Here is a 23,370-nt window from a genome sequence, read left to right as displayed (position 1 = left end):
CATTTAGGAGAGACTTACTAAGTCGGAACTGGTCACAGTGGTGGTGATAGGACCCAGACATCTGAATGTCTCTAAAAAACTTGAAAAGCATGAAAAGATTTAGAATCCTCATTATTGACTTTTACATTGTGTCATGCCTGAGGCATTGTTTTATGATAATTCTGAGATATCCATTAGGCTGGGATATTGTTTTAAAATACATTCATAGTGCAGAAGTATATGCAGGGCTTTGTAAAACAGTGGCCAAATTTTTTTTCTGATTTAGAACTACTTTGCTGTTACCATATTACATATAAATAATATACTCAGTATATACTCTACACTCAGAAGACATTATTGTAGGTTCACAAATCACTTTAGATAGTAAATGCAATGGCTATATTGGCAAAGCAAATATTGCAGCACCTGGTTCCTAAGACCACCACTTTGAAGAAAATCTGTGTTTAATCTGAAAATCTCAATGATGTCAAATGCATGACCACTCTGAATAATGTTGTTTACAAAGCAATGAAAGAGTTATGTAGAAATTTTGAAAAATTGCTGGAATTTCCATTTGAATCTATTCATTTTCCTGTAATATTGCAATAATACTGCAATTAAAATAAGATCACAATGTTGATTATAATCTTAATTATGTAATGAATTGCACTTATTTTCAGTTATTGTGTACTAACAAGTTTGAGTGTGAACTTCCAACTTTTTCCATTTGTTTGTAATTTCAAGATAAAGAAATGACAAAAAATGACAAGAATATAAAATTCATTTTGCAAAATAAGACCATGTGCATAGCAATAACTTTTCTTTACATTTTTAAATATTATAATTTAAATATTTTAATAAATTATGTGTTTGATGTAATGTGATTTTTTTTACCATTTCTGTTCTGTTATTTTTATTATTGTCAGGATCTAAATATTTCACACTTCTGTGCACAGCAATAACTTTTCTTTAAATCGAACTCAACAAAATATCCTCTTCTTTTACTTATACACACAAAACTGGAATCAAATGAAGATTTAGAATCCCCATTTTTGCCTTTCTCTGTTAGTGTCTGTTAGTTGTAAGCAATTTATATCAAATTTCACTGTTCCTTTTATATTGCTAGTGATGATAACCACATCTGTACTTTAACTTGCATCACAGGACAAGTGTAAGACAGAAGAATAAGCTGGAATGGCTGTAGGCAAAGTTCACTGTAATGTAGCTATGCTATTGATCACTAAAGCCCAGGCTTTTAGTGTTGCCAATCACACCAACAAACCAGCATCTAATAGCCTTGAGACACACATACAAACACACATACTCAAGCACCACACTGAGACCAGTTCAAGTTCAATTAAGTGAAGTTACATTAAACTCATATTTCTCCACAGTAGCACTTCAAAATCAAAAGTGGTAATTTCTCCAAAAGGCCTATGAGATTGTGATAGAAGTGTAAAAATGAATAAATAAAAAAAAAAACTCCTTTTACTCCTTCCTCTCTCACTCTCTGACAAGTTCTTTACACCATTGGGGTTAAGAACCTTACACCCACACATCCACATAATTCTCTCCCCACCTCTTTCTGTTTCTCTCTCTCTCTCACTCTCTCTATCTCTCCCTCACTGCCCTCATGACTAATATATCCTTTAATGTATTCAAAATGGAGGGCTAATGAAAGAAAGATGTTCTGGAAAGTGAGCCCAGCCTCCCCAGAGCCTTGTAGAGGTCTTTTCAAATCATAACTCTGGTAAAAAAGAAAAAAAAAACGAAGAAACGGAAGTGCGAGCAGGAGCGGAACGCTATCACGCTGCATGCTCCCGAGCCTCTGTGAAAACTCCATCCTGCAAAAGCACCTCAGGACAAACTGAGAGAGAACTCAAAAAAAAAAAAAACACCTTTGAGAAGAGGTGACCCAGTTGAGCAAAAGCAGCGGCCATCTCCACCGCTGCCAAGCCTCAAAAGACACCAAAAAAGGACGCTGCCAGGCCGGAAAAAATCTGAAGCAGGATTTGGCAAAGTGTTAGGAGACTTAGAAAGGCGCAGGCGGGAGTAGATTCTAGAGCTGGAAGTGAGCCCAGGGATCTAATCTTTTAGCTAAACACATATAGACACAATCAGACTCTTTGTTAAGAGAGAGACTCATGAAGCATTTAAAGCAGCATCTGATCTTTGCCTATTGGACAGAGCGGCGATATCTGCTGCAGATCCATGCCCTCCCCAGAGATGGGTAAAATAAAACACTGATGTAGAGCTGGAAATAATAGTGCAAAACATGAAGATGCTGAAAAAATCCTTATAGAATAAACATTGCAGAATTCAGCAATTTAGGCCACATTCTGGTACAATTAATTATAATTGGCTGCTGCCTGGAGGTCAGAGGTCAAAAGAATCAGGTGAGCCACCTGGAGCAGATGTGCGAAATCTGCTATCCTATTATATAACAGACAGATGTTTACCACGCTATAAACTTCTGGCCCAGCTAAACTATTCAGGGCCAAACCACACATGTGTGTGCACACTCACACACTCACAACTGTATTCCTATCATTTTAGGTGTGAAGTGTGTACATTGCGAGATCATCTTTCATTTTTTTCAATTTCCAGTCAGAACTGATATTAAGTATAGGTTGTTCTTTTTTCAGTATCTGGAAGAAAATCAGGAAAATTACACAGAATCCACCAATTTGTTCAGTATTTAGTGTGTTCACCCTTTACCTTTATTATGGCTTCTGGAGACATCTACAGAGATATTTTACTACACCTCTAAAGTTTAGTCTTAGAAGCTGACAAATTTAGAGTCAGTCATCCAGAGAACCTTACAGATCTCATTTGTTTAATTATGTGCATTTTTTCTATTTCCTTTTCTTAGTAATGGCTGCTTTCAGACTTATAGGCCTCTTTTCCACTGTCGCGTCAAATGGCTGTCAGCGCCGTAGTTGCCATTCTGCACTGGTTTGGACTCGTAGGACCAGTTACGGTGTGGCTGCAGGTTTTCACATACAGCAAAGCAGGAGCTCACATGATCAGTTCTTAGAAGACTGGCCAATTTTTATTTCTTTTTCCTGGAAGGGTGGTCTCTGACTTTAGCACAGTGTGGTGCTGGAGCATTCCTTTAAGTTTGGGTTTAGGTTTAGGTACTAAACCTAAACCCAAACTTAAAGGAATGCTCCAGCATTTTTCAACCTAATCTATATGCCACATCTTTAGCACACAGTTGATTACTAAGTAAAATTATTTTCCATGTAAAAAAAAAAAAAACACCTGTTCACTCAAAATACATTTATAATGAACTGCCCTTTGGCTTCTGTTATAAGTGTGTTTTCCCAGAGACTGATTGAAAACCTCTGAAGTATTACTTTGAATTTCAAAACTGGACAGGTAGTCTTTTGGTTTTTGAGATGAAAGATGCTTGGTATTCTTTATTTTCATACCAATTAGCAGAATGTCTCACAATGCTGAGAATGTTACATTTTCTCCCTAGAAAGACAACCACATACATACACGCACCCTACTGCCGCCATCCCTCAGTCCACCTCATTGAACACTAACTGTGACAGTGATAAGACCTCAATTTTACCCCACAAGCAGACGCATCTAAAAAAAACAATAATATGACGGCAGATTATGCAAATACATTTTTGCAATATTCACTCAAAATGAGTTGAGCTGAGAGGCACCACACTGCTAATTACAGACGGAGGCTCTCGCAGCAGTCTTTCATTTTTTAATGGGAAAAGTTTAGTAATATAATGAGAAATAGGGACTGGAAAGAATGTGAGCAAATCAAAAATGGTACATTTCTCATAAAGTGCTATCTATGCTGAGGACTGATTTGAATTGAGGTGAGCATGTGGAGTGAAATGAAAACATCATATGAAAATACAGTTTGGATTAGAAAGACTTAATCAGTGGTGGCTTTGAATGACAGTATGTTATGATTAAGTGGATTTGGGAGGAACTTGTACTTTTTATTCTCTTGATCTTCTTTGCTTTATTGGAGTGAAATTTTGTTGTCATTTTCCTTTTTTAATTCTCTGTCTTTTTTCATGCCATTCATATGGAAGGGAGTTGCTTTGTAGAACAAGAACTGATTCTGCTTTTATATTTTGTATTTGTTAATACAATCTACAATTGTTTTACACTTCATTTTGAAAAAGAGTTTCATATGTACTTCCTCACTGTCCATTTATAAGCTCCATAAGCTGCTAGGTTGAGACTGGTCCACCAACCACTCAACAAAGTTCCAAAGTGTCAATGATGCAAAGCATTACTCTTATAATGTACTAAAAGCTATTTCACTGTGTTTCCTTGTGGAGAATGTTCAGCCTTCTCAAGTGAGTGAGTGCACAAGTGAGTTACTTACCAGCTCAATAAGATGCCCCATGTCAAGAGGATATTGCCCATGTACAACTAAAAGCACAGTACTGTGTAAATAATGTCTTCCTACAGTTACACTTATCATATTGATAGCTCATGCTTTATATAAAAATCTCAACGCCTTCGCCGCTTTTAACCCCCCCCCCCCCCCCCCCCCCCCCCCCCGGTATGGTATGACGGGTCTGCTGATCAGCGCCGGATTAATGGCTGCAGATCCGGATGGCCGCTTGCTGTGCTGGGTTTGTCTGTACCCCCCCACCCCATCCCCATTGCAAGTCATGGACTTTGTGTGTGTGGAACTGTGTGCTAATGCTGAGGTGTTTTTTTGTCTCTTGTCTGGGGGGGTGGGGGGGGGTTGTCTCCTCCTCCCTTATTTCTTTCCATTGTATAAATATTTAGCAAAAAACCCAATAAAGATAAATCTGATGATAATTAAAAAAAAAAGAAAGTATACATATAAGTCAACAAATGAACATGGCACTGCTACAAAGTTGCTTTCTTTAGGTCATTACTGACTATAACTAAATGAAATAACAATCTATTTTGGACTTAATGTTTTAAACTGTAATCAACAGCTATGCAACAACTGAGATCTGACAGCTCTTTTTCTAATTCAGCTATTTACTTTTTTCCCATTGTACCCCCTGTGCCTCCACCAAATTACTAAAATGAACATAATTAAAGTATAAGGTCATTTAAAGCAAAGTCATTTTAATCTAAAGTGCAAGACTGACCCTTGCTTTTAGTAAAAATCACTTTTTTAGCAGTGTAGAAGAACCACTTTTCCTTTAATTAGATGTGTAGTTTTCAAAGTTTAAAAAACCTACATGTACTATTTGTTCAAGCCAAGAACAATTTAGGAACCTTTATTTTTAAGAGTGTATAAAACTCGTCCTTTTTCTCTCATCATCATACATCACTGTCAATGATTAAGCGTGAGTTGCTTACTGATATTTGGTTTCATACTTTTCTTGTTAGTGTTTTAAACTGTTTAAACATCTTGTGAAAAAAAGAGAAGACCTCTTAAACTGTGAGACCTTTAAAAACAACAGGAGCTTGCAGTGATTTTACTATAGTCATTCACAGCCACAGCTTTTAAACAATGGTGGAAGTGAAAAAAAAAACACTGTTATCAAGCATGAAATTAAACTATTAATTAAAAATCAGGGCATTGTGCAGAAGTGGTGCTTCAGCAAAATGTGAAGAGACAGCTTTCATTAAACATTGAAGAGAGAGCTGTCCCAGAACTGACGTTAAAAGTAATACTAGGATACAGCGGAGCTACAAAGCCAGGAAGTTAGGCTAGAGAGTGACAGGGATTATCTGTTTTTCGGAAAATAAATGCCTGATCGTGTACTTAGACGGTGGAGAAAAAATGCTCAGATCAGCTTTGCTGTTATACCTGATCAGATTAGAAATGCTGTCAACATGTGGTGATTAGCTATAATTACTGTCTCTGTATATAAAGGTTCAAATCTGAAATGAACAGACATTGAATGAGCTTGCTTTTAGATGTAAGAAGAAAGATCAGATATGTCTGAATGTGGAGAGAGATCAAATTCACAGTCTGTGAAAGCAGAGCTAAATGGACATCCAGATTACTGGTGTAAAGCATATACCTGACCCCTTTTACTAAACAACTATGCTTCCCAAGGCAATGTAGAGCTTCAGTGGTTTATAGAAAAAAAAATATCTGTATATATCCAGCCTATAACACACACACAGATACACACACACAAACACACACACACACTCACATTTTCCAAACTGCTATCCCAGCTGTCACGGCGGAAGGCAGGATACAGTCTGGACAGAACCAGCCCATCACAGGGCAGACAGACAGACAGACATATACACTCACAATCACACAAACATTCACACCTAGGGGGAATTTAGCATGTCCACTTGGGGTGACAGCATGTCTTTAGACTATGGGAGGACACAGACACGGGGAGAACATGCAAACTCCACATAATATAATCAAATATAACATTTTCCTCAGCAGCTCTGTTATCAGATTAACCGAGATATTGTTAGTTCTCTGTGTGTGAAATGCTGTGACTCTGTATTGAGTTGCTAATGAGTAATGAGAGGTCAAAGGGGACGAGGGAGAACCCCTGCTGTAATAACAATTCACACTTCATCATAATGACAACCATGCTGAGGTTAGCACAATTTCAGCTTCAAATGGTATCAAAAACCACAAACAACTGCACAACAAAAATGAGCATTCAAGCAAAAAAACACTCTAATAATGTAGATTTAGATGCATGCTCACCTACAAACTCTATACAAATTCCCATCAAAATACATTCTGTCAGCATAATTGAATTCATGCAAGATCATTTGGAGGTTGTGAGATGGTTGTCAAAACTAGTAATAGCTGAGCTGCAAAACAGTTGTCAAATATCAGTTATTATAAACCTGTCAGTTAAACACTGTTAAACCCCAGTTGAGTGTAATATTAAACATTCAGCAAAGTCTGAATAAAAAATATAAGACATAAATATCATAAAATATGGCTTAAATACAGCTGATAAGACCTGTCTTACAACTGCAAGGGTGTGGCTATTAAACAGCTTGATGGACAGCTCTCGGGCCAACATTCCTAGCTTGCTCTGCCACTCATAAGGAATTAAAATAATTATCCAGCTTTTATGTGGCAATAACTGATATAATACATGTGCAGAAGGATGGACAAAGAAACAAACAGATGGACAATGCAAGACGTGAATGAACCTGATAAACAAACACGTTCGTGTGTGGATAAATGAATGAATGGGCGACAGGCAGCTACAGATAGGTGGTCTAGCTTGTTAGCTCTTGGTTATGCTGGGTTAACTCTAGCTCACTAAGTTTATCTGACTGATAAAGATTAGTTCGAGATGATAGAAAGGCAACAGTAACTCAAATAACCAACCAAAATCTCGGAGGAATGTTTCCAACACCTTGTTGAATGTATGACATGAAGAATTAAGGCAGTTCTGAAGGCAAAAGGGGATCCAACCTTTTACTAGTAATAAAGTAATTATAGTAACCTAATAAAGTGGCTGGTGAGTGTATATCGGTCATTTATTGGTCATTGCAATATTATTCAGAGTTTACAGTACATGTACTTACTAATTAGAGCTAATTAGAAAGAAATTTAGGTTTAGGTTCCCTGGGTTTTTAAAGCCAAAATGGACTGTTGTTTCATTATAGTTATAATCAGTAATGACAAAAGAGAAGAAACACAAACTCTTCTTTACTTTACAATAATTGTTTGTTGGCTGTGACAATTATTAATAGTTCTTCATTTTTCTTCTTATCGTCATATTTGTGTGATATATAAAACTATTTTTGTGTGTGTATAAAAGTATATTTGTGTGTGTGTATAAAAGTAGTTCTGAATAAGAATTGTAGCAGCACAATAGAAAAAAATAAAGCACATGACACCAATATTATAAGTTAAAATGTATGGCTGACTTTGTTTACTTAATTTTACGTTGGAATTGCTGCATGTAAGCTATAGCCCCCTGATTCGGGTCCTGGTACTTGTTGGCCATTGGCACCCCTGACTTCCACCTCAAGATACATAATCATGAGGTCTTTAAACCAAGAAATCTCACTTCACAGACTGTAGAGGCAGAGACAGAGGCAGGTAGGCATGTTTCAAACAGCGATGTAGCGATGGGGAAATATTTAATTTAGGCCAGAGTGTCTCTTTAACACACACACACACACACACACACACACACACACACACACTACACACACACACAGATTCACACAATTTTCACTGGAGGACTATATGTAGACCTTTGCTGAAGAGGAACACTAAACACTGAAAAGCCACTCTTTTCACACAAGAGCCATCCACATGCTCTTTACCCCCCTCTCTCTCTCTCCCTCTCTCTCTCTCTCTCTCTCCCTCTGTCTCTGTCTCTCTCTCTAGCTCATCTTTTCGAGATAAACATCATCAGCTCCTGTCTTGGCTTGAAGGCTGAGGCACAAATTAGCATGAGAGCATCAGACTAGCTTCTGATGAATAAATCTCCATTACGGCCCTAAAGCTATTTTGACCATGATGCCATAGCCAGGCAAACTCTCTCCCTCTCCCTCTCACACACACACACACACACACACACACACACACACACACACACACACACACACACACACACAAATATATATATATACACACACAAAACAAATCTGAATGCAGTAGGTAATCTTACCCTCATTTACTAGTGGATGCTCACAGCTATGAATATTTTAATATGCGCACATAAGCAGATAAGCATACAGTATGGTCCATGAGTAATTGGACAGTGACATATTTTTTTCTGTTGTTTTCTCTGGGCTCCAGCACATTGCATTCAAAATGAATGGTGCCTATTATGCTAAAGACTGGAACTGATAAGTTGAAATGTAAGGATATTTATATCCATATAAGGCGAAACAGCAGTCCTTTTACACATAGGCCTCTACTTCAGGGGTTGGGGGGGGGATGTGATAAGTAACTGTGAAATTAACATAATCTTGAATTATCCAGAAAATCCTTTGCAGTCAGTTTCTGCCTGAAGTCTGTGACCCCTAGACACTTGATGCCAAGTATCATCCCTGGTGATGTTCAGCTGAGGCTGTAAAGCAGTCTTTTTCAGTTCCTGCTTGTTTGGGAGGCTTTTTTTAACTTCAGTCTTTTCTTCAGAATGTGAAGTTCATGTTCAAGCAAGGCTCAGGTTTAACCAATCAAAAATATACAAACATTTTGTCCCTGGAAAACACTGTAGTTATTTCCCCACTGCAAGATGACATGCCATTCACAGAGTCTTGAGGCACTGGGTAGGATTTAAGCCGTTAAGATGCTTCTCTACACCTTAGAATTTATACTGCTGCTGTCAGAAGTCACATCATAAATAAAGTGAGCCAGTTCCAAGTGAACCATTCTTGCCATAATGTTTCACAGATGATGTTATACACTTTAAATCACTTTTTACCCTCCATTTTTTTACCATTCTGCTACAGGTTAATCCTCATTTCATCTGTCCATAAGACTTTGCTCCAGCCTTTAGAGACTTTTTTAATACTTTTAAAAACTTTAATACCTTCTGCTGGTGGGTGCACCTATAACACTTTCTGCAATCTTGTCTAGCGTTATTTCAATATTGAAAAAAGGAGTTCGCTTTACATGGTTACCAAATGAGTGAACATAGTGCATGATTTTCAAGGCATCATTCAATAAATGTTATACTATCTAATGACCAATTCATAAATGTTAAACTGTGCTGCAAACTAGCAGAGAGGAGCTGGTTAGCATTAGCTTTGCTAGCATGCTAAAAGCTCTGCCCACCACAGAACATGTTCTATTCAGGCTAACTAAAGCATAGACAAAAGTTTAGATCATTACAAATAATAATTTAAATCTGAGAGTGTGGAGTCAAGAAACCACTGAAGGGACAGAAAGGTGAACTTAAATCTGTTCTTTGGTGTAAAGCTGTTCTCTGTTCAGATCTTAACGCAAGCTACAGACCCAATCAGTGCCATCTAGCACAGGTTTAGTGCAGCACAGGTTTGATTCTGAAAATCAGCACTCTCTTGAAATAAATAAATTTATTTGATAAAAATGTTTGAGAAAACAAAAGTACAGCGATAGTAAGCCAAAATCCAACTTGTTCTGTGATGTTTGGGAGAAAGCTTAGTTAGCAGTCCCAACCTGCCACACCACTGCACAAGCTTGGCTGTAGCTAAATGATGGTAAATGACACCCATTTTGAGGATAGTGGCCCCATTTAGAGGATAGCAAAAAGTCAAGTGACTTGTGTTGGACTGAAAGCTGAAATCTAACATGTTCAGTGATGTGTGCAGACAATGCACAGGTCCGATATGTGTAGCTCTTGCCTGAGCTGCTATCATGCTTAGCAGCATGGCTCTGATTTTTTCAGTTAGCAGCACCGATCGTGAGCTTCAACACCACCTATCAGTGAGCCCTTTATTTTATAAATGGGTAGAATGTGTTTATTTATCCTTTCAGATGTGGAATAAAAATTTGACATAATTTGATTTTGTAATTGTCATTTTAAAATCTTGTCATCATTTTTACATACCATGGAATACCAGAGCAAAAATAAATGTGCGTTTCAGCTCATAAACCATAAGCCTGTTTAAATTTATAAGATTTAATACTGAAAGCCAATCAAAACAGAGCAACAGTTTCAAAAGTTTGAAGTTTCAAAACTACAGCTCTAGTAAGTTAGATGTCTAGAGTCTAGTAAGATGTTAAGTTTAGTAGAGAAAGACAAAGGAGAAAGTTACCAGCACAATCAATGAATATATTTTATCCAATTTGCCATCTTCATTTCTTTCACATGAACAAAAGAAAATTGCATTATAATCAGCAGCCAATTATGCCTCCTGAATCATACCAAAGTCTGCTTTTCACAAATACAAAACTCCCACCCTAAGAAACCAGCCATTAGCTCACTGGCTAACCTATGCTGGCTACGCAGGTAATGCATTTCCTCCTTTTGCCTTAGACATTATTTTGAATAACATGGTCAATACTTATTAAACTGTTGCAATGTTTTATTGTAAATGTCATTCAGCTACCTATTTTAATTAACGTAGGTGTCAACACATCTTTACACATGTAAAATATAGTTCTGTCACAGATATACAGCTGTATAAGCCTGTGATACAGGACATCTAGCCTAATCTGTTCCCCATTAGCTCTGACTAATGAGTCTGTCACACTCATATGTATTTTTCACTTTCTGTTGTTTTAAGATTATACTACAGACCTGCCTTTGTGTTTGTATGTCATTACCAGTGTGAAAGGCTGTTTAACTGTTTAACTATCAAATAAAGTAAAAATACATTTGTACAGCAGCTAAATAGATCAATTAAAATGGTCCGAAATTACTTGGAATAAAATCTTTTTTCAGATTTCAATACATTAAAAGCAGGGGCAAGTCACTGTCGTACAAGGCCCCTGGGAAGAAACATCTTTGAAGGCCCTGCCACCCCCACACTCTGACTATGGCCTAGTGTTTGTTTATTTAGGAATGAAAATGTAATGTAAATAAACAAAATGATTCATTCTCAGTCAGAGTGCACTAACCTATTATTTCCTTCACAGTTGTTTTCCTGTGCATTTGTGGTGTTAGGGGGCTTGTAATGATTTTAAATGTCATTATACAAAATAGATTATACACAAATCATGTGTGCATAATCTGAGTGTGTAATTAATTGAAGAGGGCTGAGGGACGTGCTGTTCAATTTCTATTTGCATGAGGTGGCAGGGTAGGGGCCGAGAGCCTTTATTTCATTCACTGCAGTGGACTGGTTTTGGATGCACCTTGGACCTTCCCGCTCTGAGGACCCCCAAGGCTCTCTGAGGGCCCTAGCAGTACCAGGCCACTTGACCATAGCCTAGTTAGTAGTCCATCCTTTTTTAAAAAAGTTAAGAAAGTGTGTTTTTGCCTTCTCCTGTAAAGTTACCATTTTGGAGATACATGTTTTTTTATGATAGGTCAGAAATTAAAAGTGACATTCTGCATTTTAACCTCTTAGTCATGGTTTAATTTCAGTTTGAATGTTCAGCAAAAGCTGTTTCTTTGTATGGACTAGACTGCTGATCTTTTGTTGGCAGATGTTTGTTTCTGTGAGGTTCCTCTTTCAGTGTGTTCTTTGCATTTGCAACATACAATACAAAACCAACAAAAACTTATTTGGGGCTTTTGTGAAGCTCCAGACACAACAACAGGTACTGTTGTGAGAAATGTCAGTTTGAGAAGTTTCAACAAAATCCAATTTCCAAGAAGCACAGTTCCTACTGTGTATTTCTAACTTTAACAGAGGAGCTGACATGCAGTGAAATGACAACAAAGCACCATCTAAGACATATAGCTGTTTGGCAGCTAGTTGATGATGCTTGGCAATTTTTTTTTTCTTTCAGCAATAGTGACAATAATGGTGACTACTGTTAAAATGCATTTAACTCTGACTGCATTTCACTCTACTGGCACAGGTACTTTCACAAACACAAACGTACTTTGAATAGATTGATGGTTTCAGTTTTGTCTTGGTCTTGGCATCTTTGGACTTGGTTGTGTCTCTGTCTCCAGGGAAGGTGGACTCTGAAATTGTTGAGGAGTGTAGTGTCTCTATCTGAGGTAATTAAAAATTGAATTTTTCATAATTTATCTATTCCTAACACAGTGGTAGATACAGCTTGTCATAATTAAGAAATGAACAGAATCATTAAACGAAACCACTGAGAATGCTGATAACTGCTTTCCAATCCCAACTCGTCACTTGCAAAAACTTCACTTGCGATTAGCAGAAACGCCAATGTTATATATTCCCAAGTAATTTGACAGTTAAATGTTAGTTTATTTAATTCAAGTGAAAGCTAAAATGTTTATTAAACACTCCATGCATTATTATTATTATTATTATTATTATTAATATTATTATTAATAATAATAATAAGAAGAAGAAGTAGTAGTAGTGGTAATAGTACTAGTAGTCGTAGTGGTGGTTTGTTGTGACAGAAGATTTGCTAACAAGCATTGACTTAGATGCATTTAAATGCATTCATATATGTTATTAAAATTTATATTTTGAAAAAAAATACAGGATTCACTTTTTCTCATATTTTCATACATATTTTCTATTGACTTTTTTAGAGAAGGTGAACTGGCTATTGGCCCCGAGGTAAGCTGAGTTTGAGATTTCAGCCCTACAACTGTTTGCTGCTAATTGTGAATATAATTGATCCTTACTATGATATCTTAACTGGGCAGATTGGTTGTTTTAATTTAATAATAATGTGTGGATGTTGTTTGGTCTATATTCAGCTGACTTTAGTTGGTGTGTCCCAATATGTTTTTAAGAAGGGACAGAGAATAACCATCATTTGCCTCCAAAAATATCAGTGCAGTGTGAGGCTTTGAGTATTATATAATAATATTTATTTATATAAAATAAATATATAAAATATTCGCTCTTAACTCAGACTTTACTGCTACATAATCTTGGTCTTGACTCAGGATCGATGTGTCCAGACCTCAATGTTGACTCATACTCATCACTAGTGGTCTTGACTACCACACTAATACTGTAAATCAGTGAATTTGGTTTGGTGCATTGTTTATGAGAAGTGTCATTAATTCCTATTCATATTTAAAGCATCAGTAATGATTTTACGTCATATTGTACTGTGGCATTAAAAAGAAACACTACAGAACAACAGGTTTTTTGGCATAAACCTACATTTCCTGAGAGGCTGCCAGATTGAATATTTAATGCTCAGCCTGCAGCATCTTTCCAAACTTCAGATCAAACCATTCTCTCTCTCATTCTTTTTCTCTCTCTATTTCTATTTCTCTGTCTCTCTTGCTTATTCTCTTTCACACACACACACACACACACACACACACACACACACACACACACACACACACACACACACACACACACACACACACATACACACACATACACACACACAGCAGAAGACAAGAGCAGAGTGTTGACAGGGAGCAGAATTCACCCTCTAGATTGGTGTTCCAGCGACTGCATCACAACTTATTCATTAGTGGTGAAAAGTGCCTCTGTTGGCACCCAACATTTTAAATCTCAATCAGTTTCCCTGGAAACTTGTGTGTGTTTGTCTTTGCACTTGTGTGCTTGGTGGTAACACGCAGCTAAGCATTCCACTGCCTCATCGTTTTGAGTCAGTGAAAGAAATACAGGTTTTGGCACTTCATCTTGTGCTTGTTTGGAAAAGAAAGCTTTTATAAAAGGGATTCACTCACATCTAGAAGAAACTTTCGTGCCAATTATCTTTATGCACCTTAGACTGATTTTCAAAAAGGATTTGTTATACAGACCACTCGCTGAAAGGTGAAAGAGAATGGTTGGAAAGAAAAGCCAATACAATATCTGGGTCACCACACAGATTGTTTGTGTAAAGTACAACCACCCATGTGGAATCTATGTAGAGATATTTACAGTTGTTTTGGACTGTCCAATAGTTAGTTGTCACAGATCATTGTAGAAATATATAGCATTCATAGAGTGATGTTGTACACTGAATAAACAACTTTATACAATGTAGCTCTGAATTTAATAATGCACATTGTAATGTAAAATCCTACTGTGTTCTGTGGTTGGCTAGTATTGTGGTAATAAGGTATTTAAAATGCATGTATTTAACCCCTTAAAATCCAAAACTGATGGCATGCTAAGGCTTATTATTCAGTAACTACAGTGACTTCAACACAAACCAACTGAGCTATTCTTAGGTTATAGAAGTGTGTAATAAAATTACTTCACAACTAGCTGAATGCAGATAAGTAGTAGTTAAGGTTTGGTGACAATTTCATGTCTTTACGACTTGATAAGGGTAGACTGAATGTCATGTGTCTGATACATTGGTTGCAAAGTTGTACATTTACACTGCTACTTCAAGCTATGGTTATTCTCACTTCTCTTTTTCCTTATTGCTATGGTTCTCTTTGTGTTTTTATTTCTTGTAGTGTTTTGGTTGTTGACCTTCCTGGTTTGATGGCTTTGGATTCATAGGGATATTCTTTGAATGATGTTGTTTGACTCTTGCAATGAAATGTGACTATTCAATCCCAACAGTTAATAAGATTTGCAGCAATTTGGCCAACTTTTGTTGATTTTAAAATGTGCCATATAAATAAATTTGACTTGACTATGTTTTGAGGAAATGCCCTGAAGATAGACATGGCTCACACTGGCATCTCCCCACATGCCTCTTATCATTACTTTCAAAAGGATTTCAAACATCCTTACCTTCCAATGAGCAAGAATTCTCCAGAAACGCCTCGGCGTCGCATGGCCATCAAGAGGCTGCGCACGGTCATGCCCTCGCAGAAGCAGACCACCACACGGGCCTTGGGCAGGCGTTCCCGCAGCTTCCTCAGCAGACGGTCAAAGTGTTTCTCCCCGGCATTGCTGTAGATCTTGTCAGAGTGGGCAATGCACAGCCCCTCCTCTGATGCTAGTTCCTTAAATGCCTCCATGCCACTTTCACCATAGTTGCCTGAGTTGAAACAGAAAACAGCAGATTGGCCAGATTGGAAATGCATGCAACTGATGAAAACTAGTAAGTCAAAGAAGTGCAGCATATTTTTTTAAAAGATCCAAAATGGAGGCTGGGTTACCTCCAGTGACTCAACACAGGCAGAGCAGCCAGAACCCGGGATTAGAAATGGACGACAGTTCACAATGGAAGACACAAAATGGACACAGGCAACTGAAAAAGACATGAAATGGAGAGATGGTCACTACCATTTGAGATGCAAATGGCAGCCAGGTTCAATCTGAAATGGTCAACATAAAAACATAACATGAATATTCATTTGGAAAACCAAATGCACTATAGACTTTCAGTTAGCATTCACACTCATTGTTTATTTCAACATATCACACATTCACATAACAAAGTATGCAACAAAATGCAATTTGGATGGGAAGTCACTTGCTATTAAACTCTATGGTGCCACCAAAAGACAAAAGCCATCCAGTCTCATGCATAATTCAGTGCAATACAACTGGTGCAGTACCCAGAGTAGAGGTCATTGCTGTTGACTGCATGCACTCTGGACAGCTCTTTTAATCATGAGAGTGGGGAGAACGAGAGAGCTGGTGATTGCATGCATAGATGCAGACTAAAGTCTGATAATACTGCTTGATTTGAATAACACTGTACCCAAATATCAGCTTCATTACATTCTTCCCTTTGACTTTGAAAGGTCAACTTCTTATGAAGTTTTATTTACAGTAACACATTGGAGCGACATTTGAAGGGAAACTTGTTTGGAGCAAGGAACCGCAGGGAATATAAAAAGACCTTACAATTTCAAAGAGTTTTTAAATGTTAAACTGAGATGACCTGAAGTTAAATGAACTGAACTTAACTGAAACAAATTAAATTAGACAGAACTAAACTGAACTGAATTAAACTCAAATTCATGTAAATTAACTGGACTAAACTAAACCAAATTGCACTGACATGATGTGATGTGAAGTGGTGTGACGTGATGCGAACTCAATGAATTGTCTAGAAATAAACTGAATTAAACAAAATGGAATGAAACTGAACCGAAATTAATTAAACTAAATTGAATTCATTGTACTGAAATGAAATGAACTAATTTTAACTGAACGAGACCAAAGTGAAGTGCAGTGAACTGCAGAACAGAACAGAATTGAAGAGAATGGAATTAAACTGAATTGAATTGACTCTGAAGTTGAACAGGTGCCTCTGGAGGACACTGAGTGCAAGTCAATGTCAATTTCTCTTAGAAATGAACTAAAACTCCAATCCAACAGAGGTGTGAACATGCAAGGTATTCTTATTAGGTGGATTAGAGAATGAAGTGAAAGAGTGAATGAATGGTTTTATATACTGAGATTAGCTTTGTGTTGCTAGGAGTTCTCCCCATGGAGTTTTTCCATGTACATTCTAAAGATGTAGTATAAAATAATAGTGAAACATGCAAAACAAAAGAATGAGAAGAATTATTATAAAGATGTCACAAGCCCCAACTTACAGAAGCCATGCATGAGCCAAAGATGTTTTTTTACTCATTTTTTTTCCAATTATAAAAAATTTATGTAATTTCTTTACATTTTTTAATATTATTATCATGATCCAATGAATATTATTTTCTCAGGTTCTCAACATTTCTATGCTACTGTCACAACATAACAAATGTTGTCTCGCTAAAATATCCATTATATTGTGGTAATGATATAAATAACTTGGAAAAAAATAATGTGATAATGACATTAATATCATGTCTTGGAGTAAAAAACATGCAAATCCATGGCCCTTTAGGGCTGCCATACCAGATGTAACCTTGACAGTTCATAACTTTCTATGTTTTGTATTTAACACACTGGCTCCTTCAGGCTGTAGTGTCTTTTTCTGAATGTCTCTCTTCCACTCTGTCTGTCTCTCTCTCTCTCTCTCTCTCTCTCTCTCTCTCTCTCTCTCTTTTCTCTCTCAGTTTCACATATTGTGACCTGTGTGTTCCATTTTATGACCTCTAACTTATGATACTAAATTAATCTATCTCAACAATGCACTACAACCCTAATTCCATCATTTCTCTCTTGTGTTGCTTTGATAACACTGGACTGTAAGATTCCATCGCTGCACCAGGGACACAATTATGCAATCCAATTTTTCTGCCATTTGCCAATCATAGGGATGACAAACTGATGCTCATTGAGACTTGGCCATTTAAAATGCTTTAGCTAGTCAGACAGATAGATCTGAATCAGGCCAGGTAATTAATGCAATCAAGGACCTCTGCTGTTGCTAGGGGCAACAGGCAGCATTGAAGATGTCTGTGGCAGAGTGCAGCTGCTGCTGCTGTGCCTAACTGTGTGTGTGCTTATATATGGGTCCACTTTCAATGCTAAATTCATGCATACCTACTTTTATGAAAAATGCAATCTCAAATCTGTATTTTTAGCTACTGCAAATGTATAACAACAGCATTTTGAGGTCACCCATTGGTGTCACAAGATAAACATGTAAAGGACATTTCATGCCTAATTGCCACTGGGCTGATGAAGAATATAACGCCATTGTAATCAAATAACATATTCAAAAAACAGCTAAACTGCTTGTTACCACATCAATTATGTTTTCAATCAGTAAGGTCAGTAAGGCCTGAGAGAACTGAACTCCCAAAGTATATTATGACTGAGAGACACAATTTTCAGTTTCATACTTCTCTGGACATCAAACATTACTCACATCAAAAACTTTGCCACACATAGAGTGTCAAACCAGCTAGGGCCATTTCTGAGCATATAGTTGTACACAAAAGTATGAACATCTCCAGCCAAATTGAATGTTTTGAAGTGAACTAATGCTCCACAGTAAATACCCTTAAATATGTCCATTTCTGTTATTTGCTAAGTTTAACACATCAGAAAAAAATAAACCATAAAATTGAAATGTACTGTATTTTTTGCACAGGTCACATTTCATGTCAAATTTTCTCCCCAATATCTTAAAACAAAAACACAGTAATTGTGCATTAACATTTGTTTAGGAATGTGTTCTCTATACAGGATGTGATAACTTATATTCACTTAAAAACCGACAAAACATAATGACCAGGGGTGTCCAAACTTTTGCATACAGCTGTATGTAGGCCCAAGCGACATTATATTTGGGGTCCCCCTGCTCACTTCAGTCATATTATTCGGTAAGCAAGAATGAACAAATATTTCAGCAATTTCCATAATGTTTGTGTAAATAAACTTCAGCTTTCAAAGCTCTATATGAACAAATCAATTATTTATAATAGCTTACAATAGACAAACAAAATTTTTATAATATGGAAACACGAGAATAAATTATAAGTGGTATGTGTATTATTTCACGAACTATTACTACTTGTGGGGCCCTTTATGGCTCAGGGACCCTAAGTGTCTGCTTAAACTGCTTATATGTGGAACCAGCTGTACAGGTGTGACCACACAGTGTACACTACAGACCACTGCATAGAGGTGGAGACAACATAGGGGATTATACTGTGTGTATAAACCAGCTGCTGCTTCACTTACATTTTATGAGCCAATGTCAACTGAGTTTGAGCTTCTACAGAGGCCAACTCTGAAATCCTAGCCTATATACTTTGACTGTTTGAGCAGCCAAGAAATGTATCAGTCTGGGCATCTGTCAGAGAAAAAAATTGCCCATAAAAAAAATCAGATGGCAAAGACATCGGACCATTTAGAAACCTGACAGCTTGGAATGTTGGTGAGCTCAGACATTGGACAGGTTGAAATCTGTCAGCTCGGTAATCTGAGAGTTTTGAAATATGACAAGAATATTTCAGGGTTCTCAGAGAAGCATAAGACCATTAAAAGGCATTTCAATGGTCAGTGGTGACTGGTAAATCTAAAGCTGTGCAGGCCATTTAGCCTCAGGAGGGGGAGCGGCAGAGGGAAGAATGCATTAGTTCCCTCATTAAATATGGAGAAGCTGATTGATTAATTAAGGCATGCTTAGATATGCAAATAATTAGAGAGATAGAGAGCCCACTTGTACACATCTAATGGAATAGAATTAGCATTTAATTATACATCGACAGGAATAAAGAGTGCTGCTCTGACTATTATACTGAAATTCAATGTATCAAACTGCCAATTTCAGTGTTTAGTCTTTAATGCAAAAGTCAGTGTCAAATGGACAAACAGACACAAACCCATATGTAGATGGATAGACACACATATACAGACAAAATAGATTAAAAAAGAAATATGCCTAGATAGATAGATAGATAGATAGATAGATAAATAGATAGATAGATAGATAGATAGATAGATAGATAGATAGATAGATAGATAGATAGATAGATAGATAGATAGATAGATAGATAGATAGATAGATAGATAGATACTGTGCGCATTTAAGGGCACAGTTACTGTGCTGAATTTAACATAAAAAGTGGCCTCTGAAAAAGTTATAAAATATATTAGATTTATGTTTTATTGTTTTCCCAATACGTTAAGTGATATACTAAAAAGTTGTATATTAAAATGTGACAGACACATAGGCAGATAGATAGATAGATAGATAGATAGATAGATAGATAGATAGATAGATAGATAGATAGATAGATAGATAGATAGATAATCCGTTATTCATTAGGCACATTTCTCCAAAATAAGACAGAACTGATGTCTTACCCTCTGTGTGCACGGCGGACACGTAAGTCCAGTTGTAGTGTTTCACGATGTCCAGCATGGCTCGCGCCTGCAGCGTGTCTGAGGGCACGACCCGCAGGAAATACTTGAAGAGGGTCTTGTCGCTGAGGTCAATGCTGGTGGCCGAGTAGGCGATCTGCGGGATGTTGAAGAGCTGCAGGAGGTTCTGCACCTGGATGGCCACGGAGCTGGAGCCGGGCCCGATGACCCCCGCGATGGGTTTCTTTGTGGGCGGCGGGTGGCTGGAGGGCGTTCCGTCCACGCACCACTTGGCGCCCTCTTTGGAGTCGTCCCGGATGGAGATGAGCGAGTCGCGGATGAACTCGATGCTCTGCTCGAGCGCCACAGACGAGTGCCAGCACGAGTCCCGGATCTCGCAGCCCAGGCTGATGTTGGGCAGCAGGTTCGGGTCGGCGTTGATGCGGTCCAGCGTGTGGAACATGGCCTCCACGCGCTGGATGCCGTACTGCTCGCGCACGTCGCCGCACTTCCGCTCGGCTACGCGCTCGGCCGACGGCTGGTGGTGCACGGAGAAGAGCGCGCCGATGATCACGTCGCCGTCCATGCGGGCCACGGAGCGCGCCACGGCGCGCGGCACCGCCGAACGCTCGTGGAGGCTTGCGAACGCGCGCGGGGAGGAAAAGAGCGCCGCCGGCAGCAGCAGTAGGAGCAGCGCGAGAAGCAGCGGGACAGGCGCGCGCCACGGGCGATGATACATGTTCAGGCGTGCCTGCGGGGACTAGGAGCGGCTGGGGGTGCGCGCTGGATCCGTGTTTAACGAAGCGAGCATGGCTTGGCACGAGGAGGATGGAGGAGCGTCCACGAGCATCCTGGAGAGAGAGAGCAGACAGTTAAAGGCCGTGCAGGAAGGAAAAGTAGGCCAGAGAAAGTGTAACACTTTAAGCATCCCCAATTACCCAGCCGCACGCAGCAGAATCCCCAGCGGCCAAAGCAGACCTGCAGTGATAAATGAACACCTACAGTGTCTATTAAAGCCCAGTTTGACACGAATGAACGCTGGAAGAGGGAACCCAAGGGTGAATTCAACACTGTTAGAACGACTTCAACGCTGTTAGAGTGGAACAAAAACACTTTAAGAGCAAACACTACAGCTACACCAACAATACATAGAGCATTTAACTTATATAATTGAAATGTCTCAGTTGTTTTTTCCTTGTTTTTAAGTTTTTTTTTAATGTGTTGATGCAACACTGTGGTTATGTTTAACTGACTGACACGTCATGTGAATTTTCGCTCAATACTTAAAAGGCAAATTGTGTTCGTCCAAGTGAATTTAACACTGTAAGCATTAACTCACCAATGTAAAAGTGAACCCATGGCTTTTAGTAGAGAATTCAACACTGTAAGGGTGAATTCAACACTGTCAGAGTGAACTCAACACTGCACAAGAGTGAATTCAGCCCTTCATCTATTAAGAGTGAAATCAACTCTATAAGCACGAATTCAACATTGTATGATTGACTTCAGCGTCGTACACGTGGATCCAACACTCTTAATAGTGAAGCCAACACTAAAGTGAATTCAACTCTACAAGCATGAATTCAACACTATATAATTGACTTCAACATTGCACAAGCGAATCCAACACTATTAAGAGTGAATCCAAGTAAGAGTGAATTCAACTCTATAAGCATGAATTCAACACTCTATGATTGAATGCTTCACTGTAAATATGAACTCAACACTATGACGAGTGAATTCAACTCTATAAGAGTGAGTCCAACACTGTAAAAGTGAACCAACATGACTAAAAGTGAATTCAACACCTGCGTAAATTCAACATTGTAAAAGTGAAGCCAGCACTATTAGCAACGTATTTAACACCATAACAGTGAATCAAACACTGGATAGGTGAATAAAACACTGTGAGAGTGTAACACTGTAAAATGAAAACAACACTATGAATAGTGAATTCAACACTAGGATAGTGAATCACACTTTGTGAGAGTGAGTCAAACGCTGTGAGATTAAATTCAACACTGTAACAGTGAAGCCAAGACTATTAAGAGTGAATTGAACACTAGGACAGTGAATCAAACACTGTGGGAGTGAATCAAAGGTTGTAAGATTGAATTCAGCTCTCCGAGTGAAAACAGCTCTGGCGATTTTGCTGTGTAAAGGTCAAAGCCGTGAAACGTATACTGGAAAACATTTCCACGTTCAACTGTGGGTAAACCCTGCTCGGCATAGACCAGCGCTCCTTCACATAACGCTTGAATACACGCCTACAGCGCATCGTTTGGTGTAAAAACTGTACAAGCAAATCTCTCGCAATCAGTTTACCGTAATAGCCGGGGCATGGCTATATATCAGTGCGTACAGTAGATCTAGTCCAAGGATGGAAGAAGACTAATATAGAAATCGACCTTTTGGGGGGCCCAGTCGCCCTGCAGCCTGGTTCAGGACCGTGGACAGCGCACATGGACACCAGCACGCGCCTTGAAGGTGAAAGGAGAACTACCCCGCGCGCCACGACGCGCTGGACGACCCGACTCGCCTGCAAAGATAGGCAGTCACGCCGTTTTAGAAACGAGAACAAACCCATGTCTGCTTTTCAGCATGGACGCTCTCTGTGTAACAAACATCGCGCCAGCCTCGCTCCTCAGTGAAGTGCAGCCTATAGCAGCTATACTAAGATCCGTTACAGACGAGCCGCGTCACGAGAGACAATTCAGCGCAGCGAGCGAGCGACTTCTCCTTTTCATTCACCCGTTTGCAAACGTCGCTGGCTTCAGCCGTCCACATTCAGCTGAACGACCACACGGCCATATAGAATTATAATAAACAACGCGCTGCCTCATCCGCGCTGTTTCCCTACATCTGTCCGACCAACGCGCGAGCGCCGGTCAGGACATCTGACATCTGTAGAGGAATTCGGTAGCTACGCACCTGAGCCCTTCATGCATCGCCTTCCCAGCTTCTGGAGCAGCCGGTGCCGGGATGTGATACTTCAGTTTGCTCCCTCAACCAACGAGAGACTCTCTCTCTCTCTCTCTCTCTCTCTCTCTCTCTGTGTGTGTGTGACTCTCTCTTGCTCTGCCTCCTCCTCCTCCTGTGCTCATTCGCCCGTTGCCACATCTTGGCAGAACCTGCATTACATCTGAATCAGATTAAGCAAAAATAAATACATCCTGGTACAACAACAGCAACAATGTTTACAATTCATATAGGTATAATAATACTATCAGTACTACTACTACTAATAATAATGTGCACAAATAAACCATGGTGTGCATAAAC

General features: G+C 38.7%; 1 protein-coding gene across 3 annotated transcripts in view; it reads right to left on the bottom strand.

Moving 5' to 3' along the window:
- grm1a (glutamate receptor, metabotropic 1a) overlaps positions 1-23,137 on the bottom strand; it is a 43,058-nt gene extending 19,921 nt beyond the window's left edge. For all 3 annotated transcript variants that reach the window (XM_017712987.2, XM_017712988.2, XM_017712990.2), the window contains exons 1-3: positions 23,020-23,137; positions 20,092-20,939; positions 15,166-15,415 (exon numbers count right to left, since the gene is read on the bottom strand). In XM_017712987.2, the coding sequence (XP_017568476.1) occupies positions 15,166-15,415; positions 20,092-20,827 (986 nt within the window). In that variant the 5' untranslated portion in view covers positions 20,828-20,939; positions 23,020-23,137. The remainder of the gene's footprint in view (positions 1-15,165; positions 15,416-20,091; positions 20,940-23,019) is intronic.
- Positions 23,138-23,370: the final 233 nt, after the last annotated feature.

Source organism: Pygocentrus nattereri, chromosome 4 (genome assembly GCF_015220715.1).
Source record: "Pygocentrus nattereri isolate fPygNat1 chromosome 4, fPygNat1.pri, whole genome shotgun sequence".
In the NCBI taxonomy this organism is placed as follows: Eukaryota; Metazoa; Chordata; class Actinopteri; order Characiformes; family Serrasalmidae; genus Pygocentrus; species Pygocentrus nattereri.
This window is presented reverse-complemented; position numbering and strand designations above follow the sequence as displayed.